The sequence below is a fragment of the Pempheris klunzingeri genome, chromosome 12 (assembly GCF_042242105.1).
Source record: "Pempheris klunzingeri isolate RE-2024b chromosome 12, fPemKlu1.hap1, whole genome shotgun sequence".
NCBI lineage: Eukaryota > Metazoa > Chordata > Actinopteri > Acropomatiformes > Pempheridae > Pempheris > Pempheris klunzingeri.
In genome coordinates, this window is record NC_092023.1 from 17978399 (window position 1) to 17990206 (window position 11808).

The 11808-nt window shown below is 39.0% G+C and overlaps 1 protein-coding gene across 1 annotated transcript; it reads left to right on the top strand.

The window, feature by feature from the left end:
* Positions 1 to 1549: 1549 nt before the first annotated feature.
* Positions 1550 to 7279, top strand: LOC139211315 (GTPase IMAP family member 8-like). The gene is made up of 4 exons (XM_070841604.1): positions 1550 to 1606; positions 2562 to 3391; positions 5205 to 5259; positions 6215 to 7279. Exons 1-4 carry the CDS (start codon positions 1585 to 1587, stop codon positions 7045 to 7047), a joined length of 1740 nt encoding a protein of 579 aa, XP_070697705.1. The 5' UTR covers positions 1550 to 1584; the 3' UTR covers positions 7048 to 7279.
* The last annotated feature ends 4529 nt before the right edge of the window (positions 7280 to 11808 follow it).

Below are 11808 nucleotides of genomic sequence, written 5' to 3' on the forward strand. Positions count from 1 at the left end.
ACACCAGCCTCAGCTTTCTCTGGAAGATTCACAACCTTCAGGTTTTTACGTCTGCCGCGGTTCTCTAGGTCGTCAACTTTCAGTTGTAGCAGCTCCACTGTCTTTTCCGTGGCGGCTAAGTTGGTACTGAACTTGCCGCATCCATCTTCCTGCACTCAGCCTCCCCCACACGCTTCTCTAAGTCGATCACCTGGTTAGAAAGAGTAGATAGGGAGCCCTCAACCGATGAGACAGATGCTTTAATTTCACCTAGAGTTCTGTCAAATGAATCCAGGCGAGATTTCACCTCGGCTAAAATCTGTTCCATAGTTGTTGAGTTAGCTAGCCTGTGGGGGCTAGCCACATGTTGATCCTCCTTAGTAGTTTTCTTCCGTGCCATGGATGCACCAGAAGACAAAAACATAGGGAAATCTTTGTCGCGTTGCTTGTTAGGCATCTTTATGGTGTAAAAGACCTGGCAGTTCCAGTATTAGGTAGAGAAACTTGAGATTTTAACCTGAGCCTGGAGCGGAGTAAAATCCTAAGCAGTCATCTTGCTCCGGGTCACGTGACCACCCCATTATCATTTTTTAAGTTTTAGTTAAGTTAAGAGTATTCATTCAGACCATGGTATAAAGAACGATAATGTGAAATTGTTGATTTCTTTAGTATGAAGCCATATAATAAGCAGAATAATGTACAGAGAGTGGCTCATTGTTGCAAAACGAACCCCTTCAGGATGATTCCTGTCCTACATCAGTGTGTTGGGGTTCTTTTTGCAATAATGACCAGCTCACTGTACGCTTACTTATACAATGTCACCTGACTTCCTCCTTTGTATATGGATTAAATGGCGGGAAATGACATGCGAAAAGCAAACAATTCATTCTGATCACATAAGAGATGACTTAAGACATTGAAGTAAAGTCCGAGTAGAGTCACTTCGTGGTGGTTATGCTCCTGAAACGCCCTCTAACAATCACCAATGAAGAACATAAAGGAAAAGAACAACCAAAAGTTCCAGGTACACAAAATAAAATAGAAAGCAAAAGTGTATAATCTTTATTGATATTTTATATCTGCACTTGTTCCTTCTTTGTACTGCACCTGTTTCCCAACTCAGGATAAACACAGTTATATCTTATCAATGTTTAACAGCGGTACATGCAGCCACGTCTGCTGTTGTGCAGGTCTGGTCAGTCCTCATGATAAGAACAACATTTTATTTCACCATCACATGATGCTGTCGACCACAGTGAACGCCCACACAGAGATAAGACATCTAAAGGAAGGACGATTTCATTTTCTAAGGAGACATCGTCATCATCATCAGGAGCTGTTTGGGCTTCCCATCGACTGCTACCGTCTGTGAAGGTAAGACTGAGTTTAACTCAAAGTTTTTACAGAGGAGTTTACGTCCTGAAGTGTTACTGAAGCCATTAATCTATTAATCTAATAGTCTCTTGTGACAATGTATTCATTTGATTTAGAAAGCTACAACACTGTTTTACTCTCTCTCTTTCTGTCTAAGTGGCACTAACCTTTAGAAACATTTTTTGAACCTACGTTTTATTTTCCAGCTCCGCTCTGTTCCAGTTGAGAGACATGGCATCAGAAGGATCCACAGGTAATACATTCCTGTCATGCTAACATGTCTCCTGAGTTGAGGTGAAGCATGTTGATCTGTTTTATTTCACCTTCATCTGAAAATAATTAGGACAAAACATTAACCAATGATTTAAAGGACATCTTGAAATCTGCTCCCAGATCAGCTCTAGATTGATGAAATACTAATGATAAAACTTTCCCTGTTAGTCGTTAAAAGTGATCTGTTGTTTTTGCCCAATTTTAGAGTTCCTCTTGGGTTATTTACAATATGTTAGTGTTGTAAACTATTATTTAAGCTTTTTTAAAACTTGCATGAACTTTTTGTTACTCCGTGTTAATAATGTAAATCCACTGTAGTTTTGCACATAGTTTTGAACAACCGAGAGTGAATGTATGACAGTTTTAAGGTCAAACATGAGCTTGTTGCATCAACCACTGAGACAAAATATGAATATCTGAGTTGTTAAAGAGGAGGATTGTCACCAGCTTTTATGTCCAGTCACTATATAGCTGCAATAAATCATGAAGAAGATAGAATACACACTGTAGTTGTTGCTATATGTTGCTATATATATATATATATAAACAGACACAGAAATAAACTGATTGTTAGAGCTCATCCACATTAAAGGCACAATCACATATTCATAACAAAATACATACTTATCTACAGTTGTCTGAATCCTGGATGACTTCCCGTTTGTAATGTCTGGATTTCTGTTTTTATGTGTTGTCAATAAGGTCTGACTTCCAACGTGGATGTTCAAAACTTCTATAAACAGTTTTAATTGCAACAAGATTAGACAACATGTCATACGAACCAGTTATTTTCAATGGTAACGGAAATCTTAAGGCACAGACATGCTCAGTGCACAAACTAACCCTGGCTGCATGTAATTGTGACATCTGTGGGTTTTTTCAGCACCAGTCCTCACTCTGTCTGGTGTAAAGTACTGTGTATGCTGTGTCTGCAGATTCTGGTGAGTGGAGGATTGTCCTGATTGGGAAGACAGGAGCAGGTAAGAGTTCAGCAGGAAACACCATCTTGAACAGAGAAGCTTTTGACTCCGAAGCATCTCCAACATCTCAGACTTCTGAATGCAAGAAAGAAAGAGGAGAGATTGGAGGGAGAAAGGTGGCTGTCGTTGACACTCCTGGGCTGTATGACACCAGTTTAAACCATGATGAGGTGTTGAGGAGGATCAAGATGTGCATCGGCATGTCATCTCCTGGTCCGCATGCCTTCCTTGTGGTTCTTCAGGTGGGCAGGTTCACAGAGGAGGAGAAACAAACAGTACAAATGATTCAAGATCATTTTGGTAAAGATGCAGCCAAGTACACGATGGTGTTGTTCACTCATGGAGACAAGCTGAAGAAGAAAAACAAGAAAAAAACCATTGAGCAGTTTATTTCAGAGAGTGAAGACCTGCGAGACATCATTAAGAAATGTAATGGCCGCCACCATGTCTTTAACAACGAGGTAGATGACCTGTCACAAACCAGTCAGCTTCTGGTTAAGATAGAGACGATGATGGAGGATAACGGTGGGTCGCACTACACCACAGATATGTTCCTGAAGGCAGAGGAAGAAATAGAGAGGGAGAAAGAACGACTGCTGAAAGAGTCTGAAGCACAGCGGAAGAAAGAGATGGACGATCTGAAGGCCAAATATGAAGGAGAGAAGTTGGAGCTACAGATAAAAATGTTGAAAGAAATGCATGAGGCTGAAGCAAGAGCTCGGGCTGAAAAAGCGAATGTTGTACATCACCACTATACCAGTCACTACCATTACCATAACGACTGTGTAATCAGTTGAGGAGCTGTGGCCACCTGATCTAACAGCAAGAGCAACATTTGGAAAAAAATCTGAAATAATAGCTGACTGTAATAAGAATAAAGTTGATGGTTTATTTGATTTGAGTGTGTAGTAGTGTTTTGGCCTGTATTTGTCAAATAGCATTAAAGTGAGCTCTTGTCTGCAGTGGACCCATGGATATGTACATACAACTATCTGTGATACAGAAGGAAATTTAAAAACGGTCAGATTCTCAGGCAGGATCTGCATTTAGTTTTTTTTGTGTTTTTTCTTTGATTTCTAAGCAGATTCTGGACATTGATTCACAATAGGCATTGGAGATAATGGTATCCTCTGAAAGTGTGATTGATATGGAATCTAAAAATATCTGTATTATGTCTGTGTGTTCATTAGTGTGTTTCCAAGTTAATCGGGTCTGTTTACCAGGTCCAGCTGCTGACAAACTATTACTACTACTACTAGTACGTTTCCCTGCTGTGGGACTAATAAAGGAATATTTTATCTTACTATAATAACTAACTTCCTGAAATTTTTACAACACCTGTATTCACCTGTTCTATCCACCTCACACGGTTTCTCTACTACGCATGTAGTTGAAGTATTAAATACATATTAAAGTGTAAAGTGTGACCGCAGTTGTATTTTGTATATTTTATACATGATTTCTTCTCTTTGTCAGTATGTGGTGTGTGGCAGGGAAAGGGTTAAAATACTCACTTTGATATTTAAACTCCAATGATTTTACACCTCTGTGTTTCCAGGCTCCGTGATATCCTGGGATGGTATGTTGATGTCCACTTTGAAGGGCATTTCACGTCACGTCAACGCTTTTTAAGCTTTTCGTTTTAATGTGGTGGCCGAACTATCAAAACTGCACGTTCTCATTCCAAAGCAAAGTTAGCAATAATAGATATGCAATGTCTGGTTACACTTTAAAAACATGCCATTTGAGACAGAATTGGTTTGAGCTGATGTTTGAAAATGAAGAAGAAAAAAATAAAATCAAACGCACGGCAACTGTCAGGAGGTCAAGGTCGAACCTTTTTTGTTTTAGACTGTCAATTTGGAGTCTACAGAAATCACATGATCAATCTGTGGAGGACTCTTAAACTTTATGGATTTTATTGGGTGGCTGCAACTGCACACAACTACAAAATGTCAAGGATGAACCATTAAGGTCCAAGTACAGTCACTTAGTGGTGGTTATGCTCCTTAAATGTTCGCTAACAATCACCATTAATAAACAAAAAGGAGAAGAACAACCAAAAGCTCCAGGTTCACAAAATAAAATAGAAAGCAAAAGTGTATAATCTTTATAGATATTTTATTACTGCACCTGTTTCCCAACTCAGGATAAACACAGTTATATCTTATCAATGTCTAACAGAGGTACATGCAGCCACGTCTGCTGTTGTGCAGGTCTGGTCAGTCCTCATGATAAGAACAACATTTTATTTCACCATCACATGATGCTGTCGACCACAGTGAACGCCCACACAGAGATAAGACATCTAAAGGAAGGACGATTTCATTTTCTAAGGAGACATCGTCATCATCATCAGGAGCTGTTTGGGCTTCCCATCGACTGCTACCGTCTGTGAAGGTAAGACTGAGTTTAACTCAAAGTTTTTACAGAGGAGTTTACGTCCTGAAGTGTTACTGAAGCCATTAATCTATTAATCTAATAGTCTCTTGTGACAATGTATTCATTTGATTTAGAAAGCTACAACACTGTTTTACTCTCTCTCTTTCTGTCTAAGTGGCACTAACCTTTAGAAACATTTTTTGAACCTACGTTTTATTTTCCAGCTCCGCTCTGTTCCAGTTGAGAGACATGGCATCAGAAGGATCCACAGGTAATACATTCCTGTCATGCTAACATGTCTCCTGAGTTGAGGTGAAGCATGTTGATCTGTTTTATTTCACCTTCATCTGAAAATAATTAGGACAAAACATTAACCAATGATTTAAAGGACATCTTGAAATCTGCTCCCAGATCAGCTCTAGATTGATGAAATACTAATGATAAAACTTTCCCTGTTAGTCGTTAAAAGTGATCTGTTGTTTTTGCCCAATTTTAGAGTTCCTCTTGGGTTATTTACAATATGTTAGTGTTGTAAACTATTATTTAAGCTTTTTTAAAACTTGCATGAACTTTTTGTTACTCCATGTTAATAATGTAAATCCACTGTAGTTTTGCACATAGTTTTGAACAACCGAGAGTGAATGTATGACAGTTTTAAGGTCAAACATGAGCTTGTTGCATCAACCACTGAGACAAAATATGAATATCTGAGTTGTTAAAGAGGAGGATTGTCACCAGCTTTTATGTCCAGTCACTATATAGCTGCAATAAATCATGAAGAAGATAGAATACACACTGTAGTTGTTGCTATATGTTGCTATATATATATATATATAAACAGACACAGAAATAAAGTGATTCTTAGAGCTCATCCACATTAAAGGCACAATCACATATTCATAACAAAATACATACCTATCTACAGTTGTCTGAATCCTGGATGACTTCCCGTTTGTAATGTCTGGATTTCTGTTTTTATGTGTTGTCAATAAGGTCTGACTTCCAACGTGGATGTTCAAAACTACTATAAACAGTTTTAATTGCAACAAGATTAGACAACATGTCATACGAACCAGTTATTTTCAATGGTAACGGAAACCTTAAGGCACAGACATGCTCAGTGCACAAACTAACCCTGGCTGCATGTAATTATGACATCTGTGGGTTTTTTCAGCACCAGTCCTCACTCTGTCTGGTGTAAAGTACTGTGTATGCTGTGTCTGCAGATTCTGGTGAGTGGAGGATTGTCCTGATTGGGAAGACAGGAGCAGGTAAGAGTTCAGCAGGAAACACCATCTTGAACAGAGAAGCTTTTGACTCCGAAGCATCTCCAACATCTCAGACTTCTGAATGCAAGAAAGAAAGAGGAGAGATTGGAGGGAGAAAGGTGGCTGTCGTTGACACTCCTGGGCTGTATGACACCAGTTTAAACCATGATGAGGTGTTGAGGAGGATCAAGATGTGCATCGGCATGTCATCTCCTGGTCCGCATGCCTTCCTTGTGGTTCTTCAGGTGGGCAGGTTCACAGAGGAGGAGAAACAAACAGTACAAATGATTCAAGACCGTTTTGGTAAAGATGCAGCCAAGTACACGATGGTGTTGTTCACTCATGGAGACAAGCTGAAGAAGAAAAAAACCATTGAGCAGTTTATTTCAGAGAGTGAAGACCTGCAAGACATCATTAAGAAATGTAATGGCCGCCACCATGTCTTTAACAACGAGGTAGATGACCTGTCACAAACCAGTCAGCTTCTGGTTAAGATAGAGACGATGATGAAGGATAACGGTGGGTCGCACTACACCACAGATATGTTCCTGAAGGCAGAGGAAGAAACTGCGAAGGAGAAAGAACGACTGCTGAAAGAGTCTGAAGCACAGCGGAAGAAAGAGATGGACGATCTGAAAGCCAAATACGATGGGGAGCTGTTAGAGCTACAACAGAAAATGAGAAAACAAATACATGAGGCTGAAGCAAGAGCTCGGGCTGGAGAAAGGGCTATTGTACAAAACCACTACACCCATGTTCATCACCATCACCGGGACTGTGCAATCAGTTGAGAAGCGGTATGTGCCTGGTGTAACAGCAGGAGCAACAGTTAAGAAAAATATCTCATCATCAATCATTACTGAACATAACACATTAGTAGAGTCCTATGACATCTCATATCGACGCACAAGGCCTTCATTCCCAATGGTTCTTATTCCTAGTTTGTCAAATACTCACCCTAATATTGCTGCAAGCATACCAGACCGTTTTTAACAATAAAAAACAAGTGGTTAAAACTATTTGATTGATGCCCTAGGAATGAGAACAGACTGATAATCTAGGGGTTTTCAAAGTCTGAGACTGTACCCCCCCCCTCTGATTGGTTGGTCAGCAGGTAGCCCCGCTCTAAGGCCTGTCCTGCTTCCAGGTCTATTTTCCTCTAAGTGGAATGCAATTTGAATACAATTATTTTGATGCTGTTATCTCAAGATTTCAAGTTAACTATTTCTTTATTTTGATAAAAAAAAACAAACAAACAAGCTTTGATAATCAACCCACTTGTATGGTGCATGTCCTGGATGAAGGGACAATCAGCCAGATAATAATTAACATGAGGAAGGACCACTGTTACTGTTCCGCAGAAGGAAGAGCAGCTAGCAGTCTGTGGGTAAAAGCGTTCACCGAGGCACAAACGCTCTGCTACTGCCCCCCACTGGTCTGGATAGGATCCAACACTGATCCATTTACAATGGACAAACAGAATATTACCCCCCAAACAGTCAATTTGGCATCAGTGTAAGATAAATACACAATAACAATGTCACATATAGACAACTGTAGCACCTGATTCAATGAAAATATGAAAATGTCAGATCAAAGAGTACCCACCCATTGATCAACACATCAGATGGTACTTCATTCAAGGTCTGAAAGGCAGAAGCTGCACTGTGTCTCTCTGTTGGAGACAAGATTCAGATCAGTCCTCGTCATTTCAGATTAAAATTCATGACTGCGATCTTAACAGTTGAAATCAGGTGTGTTTAAATGGAGCCTAATAAGCTTGTTAGCTTGATAAAACTGAAGTTGTTTTCCTCATAATGAATTACCTCTTATCTCAAGAAATCTGCCTTTTGTTCTCATGAGATAATGAGATAAATTAACCCTTTATCATAAACAGAATGAGCTTTATTGTTTGAAGATAAAATAATTGAATTGTGATCTTCAGATAACGGCATTAAAACAATTGTAAGCACAGCTGTTCTTGGCCTCAATGGTATTCTTATGGCTGGTTTGACACTTATTCTTTCAGCTGCAGCTCTGGTGGGGTCAAATGGACCAGGGAGCAAATAAAAGATGTATGTAAAAACATAATTCACAGCAGCTTACTGTCATTCCATATTGTACAAGTACCAGGCTGCAGTGCTTCAGTCAGTCTCTGTTTTCAAAGGATATCTATACACACACAATGAAACAGCTTCTGTCGGGCTGTTAGGAGAATTTCAAGTAATATAACAAAAATGTTTATGAAATAAGTTACATATCATGCCTTTAAATCTCCAGACATGCCGACAGGATCAGGCAGGCCAAGAGTTGATCTCTTATCTTGAACTTGTCTTCCTCCAGAGCAGCATAAGTTACCATGATGCTATAACCCCGTAAAAAGAAAACCTCCATCGTAGCCCAGAAAACTCAGGGTTGAACCTAAACTTACCTCGCCAACATCACACATCCTGCTTTGTAGTACAGGCCTCTAGAGTGTCTGTATCTGTATCTATATATTCAATGTATATGTGGAATCAAAGCAAGGAATTCAAAGTGTTCAAGTAAAGTGAAGAAGTGTTAAATTTGTATAAAAAGCACAAGAGTTCCAGTTCATGAGTTTCCACGTCAGTATTTTGTTTCCACCATGTGACCTGCATTTTCCTCTGTAGGAAACAAACTGCTCTCACGTTGTGTTGTTTATGATGCTGCTCTTCCTCTCTTGTTGCCATGGTGACAGAGGGTTGTGTAGGTCAGCAGTCATCCTGCTGATGGAGAACAGTTGAACAAACATCCTGCTGCTCTTCTGGAAACTGTTGTCATGTCCAAACACTTTTTATTAACAGATATAAACGATAACAGATATAAACAGATAAAACCTGCAGTTCGACGGAGCTGCTCCTGAGAGGCTGCCGTTTGTTCATTCATTCCTCCATTCATTCATTCAAAATGTATTAAAATCTTGAGGAATCACTGTCATCATCATTTTCAATGATGTCGAGAAGTTTTAAAACAGAATGAATACATACAAAAATAATTAACGTGAAAACAAATGGGCAAACAACAACAGAACACAGTTAAGGAGTGCAGTCGTGAATGATCATGATTTTAAACTGACCGATAGGTACAACTGTTTTAAGGTTGATTGTGTTGTAAAATGTTCCAAGTGTGTGCAGCACGTACAACTTAAAGCATTAGCCATTCACTGGCACATTTGAAATGATGACTGAAGGACCAGTTCAATAAGGAAGGAAGTTGAGTGTGTGTGTATATATATATATATATATATATATATATGATGGCAAGTTGCCTTTGAGGGCTTCATAAATAAACAGAAACCAATGCCTGTCCCATCTTACTGTTAGAGACACACACCCAATCTTTTTATACAATATGCAATGATGAGCAGAGTAACTGTCATCTGTAATAAGCCTTAGAATGATAAACTGAATCTAGTGGTTTAAGGGTGGAGGCGTGTCTGTAGATAATATCACGATAATCCAGAACAGACAAGAACACAGCCTCAATTATCCATTTTGTACTGATCACAGGAACATTAGCTCTGTTTCTGTACAAATACCCACATGTATGTGTAGCTTACTGATAAGTGTGATAAGTGAAAATTGTCACATTGTCAATGTGAAAATTTAATGCAATTGGTATCCAGCCAGATACCAAGATATTTTTACTGTGAGATCATTTCAGTACTGAGTTGATTCAGAATAAAATGTCTGACTCTAGAGAATAGCATGTTTTCAGTTTTGTTTGCATTCAGGACTAATTTCAACGTAAAAAGTGCTCATCATCATCATCATCATCAAGATAGACATTGCAATTTGCGTTAAGGTGTGTAATATTGTTGATATAAACTGTTAACAGGACAGGACCCAACACTGAACCTTGTGGAACTCCCTTTCACAGTGCTGAAAATACAGAACCATCATACAAGACCACAGTACCCAGAATCCCCTGCAGAAAATGGAGAAGGAAAATTAAGAAAATAAAAAATTTGAGGAAAATATGGAACTTGTGTCAGGTGACAGTTTGCATGGATCTGACAGATACACAGAAACACATGATTTCTTCATGCCTCCAGTTCTCCCCTTTAACACTGATCAGCTCAGTGCTTGTCTGTCCGTCCTGATGACCACTTAATCTCATTGTGATATCAACTTTTAGGTAAGAAGGTGAGATGCTTCCGACGTTCTTCATGTTCTCGGAGCCTGTAAACAGCTGTAGGAGGATAACAGAGACCTTTTTTAATCTTGCTGAAATGTTTAGTTGATCAACAAAAATGTAACTGCCAAAACGACAAGGCAGCTGCTGGATGTACTGTGGTGAAATGTGGTTCAGACGTCAAAGTTTTTCTCTGATCTACTGAAATATCTTAACATCTATGTGAGAAATTGGCCCAAAGCTTTATATCAAATTGTATTTGACATTCACAGTCCCCAGATGAATCCTCCTGACTACTGGTGATCCCCTGACATGTCTTTGGTTCTGCAGGAACAGTTGAGGTGATGGTGGTGTCAAAGGATCAGAAGTTAGAAGTATTACAGTTCATCCTTAGGGGAACATGAAGGTCTGAACCTACACAACAGTCCATCAATGGAGCCAAGCCCATAAAAACGCTGAAACTTATGGAACCATCTGATAGGTGAGCTGAAGCCAAAATGATTATTTAAACACAAATATTTCTGTGAAAATACAACATCTAAATTTTATTAGCAAGCACTTGAAGCACTTGAAAAAAGATGAAAAACAATCAATCGCAGAGCAGTATCAAGTGTGTGAGTGTGAGCTGCGGTATTGACGCCCCACCCTGATCAGATAATGACGGTTATGTAACCATACTCTAAGTACCCTTCCCGTAAAGAAGTCTGCAGGTTAACTCAGAGCAGTCAATCGTTACGCTTATAGCATGATGATATATTATGACATAACCAACTAGCTAACTAACATGATAAGAATTGAACTGAATTTAATTGAATTGAATTTAACGTGTTTTTTTTTTTGGCCCATGTCCCATCTGCTAACATGGAGGAAGCAGGGTTTATGAATGGGAATACAAAGCCTTCCCCAAATTCACTGCTATTATGCACATGAATACCAATTAATGTTTATCTATATAGCACTAATTCATAACAAATGTTATGTCAAGACACTTTTCATCCAACAACGATTCAAGAATTCAAAATTAAAGATTCAAGCACCAGGTGAGAATGGCAAGGGAAAAACTCCCCTTTAACAGAAAGAAACCTCAGACCGAACTTGGCTCATAGGTCATATAGATATGATATGACTATATGATGCTATCACATGTGGGATTAATCTTAATTAATGTGGGAATCTGTGTAAAGCAACCGCTGTGTTTTGTGTTGTGTCTGGGCAACAAGGATATTTTCTAGGACTAAGCGAATGCTGAACAGACATGTAAAAATTAAAGGGAAAAGGAGAGCCTTCTGTGTCACATGTCAAGATATTTTAATTTATTGGTTTTGCATCAAATGTATTAGTCACTTGTTAGCCTTTGTTTTTTTAATTGATATATTAGCTGTGTAATAGCGAGATTT

Coding starts and splice junctions, on each gene's coding strand:
- LOC139211315 (XM_070841604.1), top strand. CDS start 1,585: ATGGCATCAGAAGGATCCACAG. Junction 3,392..5,204: donor ACCATTACCATAACGACTGT/GTAATCAGTTGA, acceptor ACCTACGTTTTA/TTTTCCAGCTCCGCTCTGTT. Junction 5,260..6,214: donor GGCATCAGAAGGATCCACAG/GTAATACATTCC, acceptor CTGTGTCTGCAG/ATTCTGGTGAGTGGAGGATT.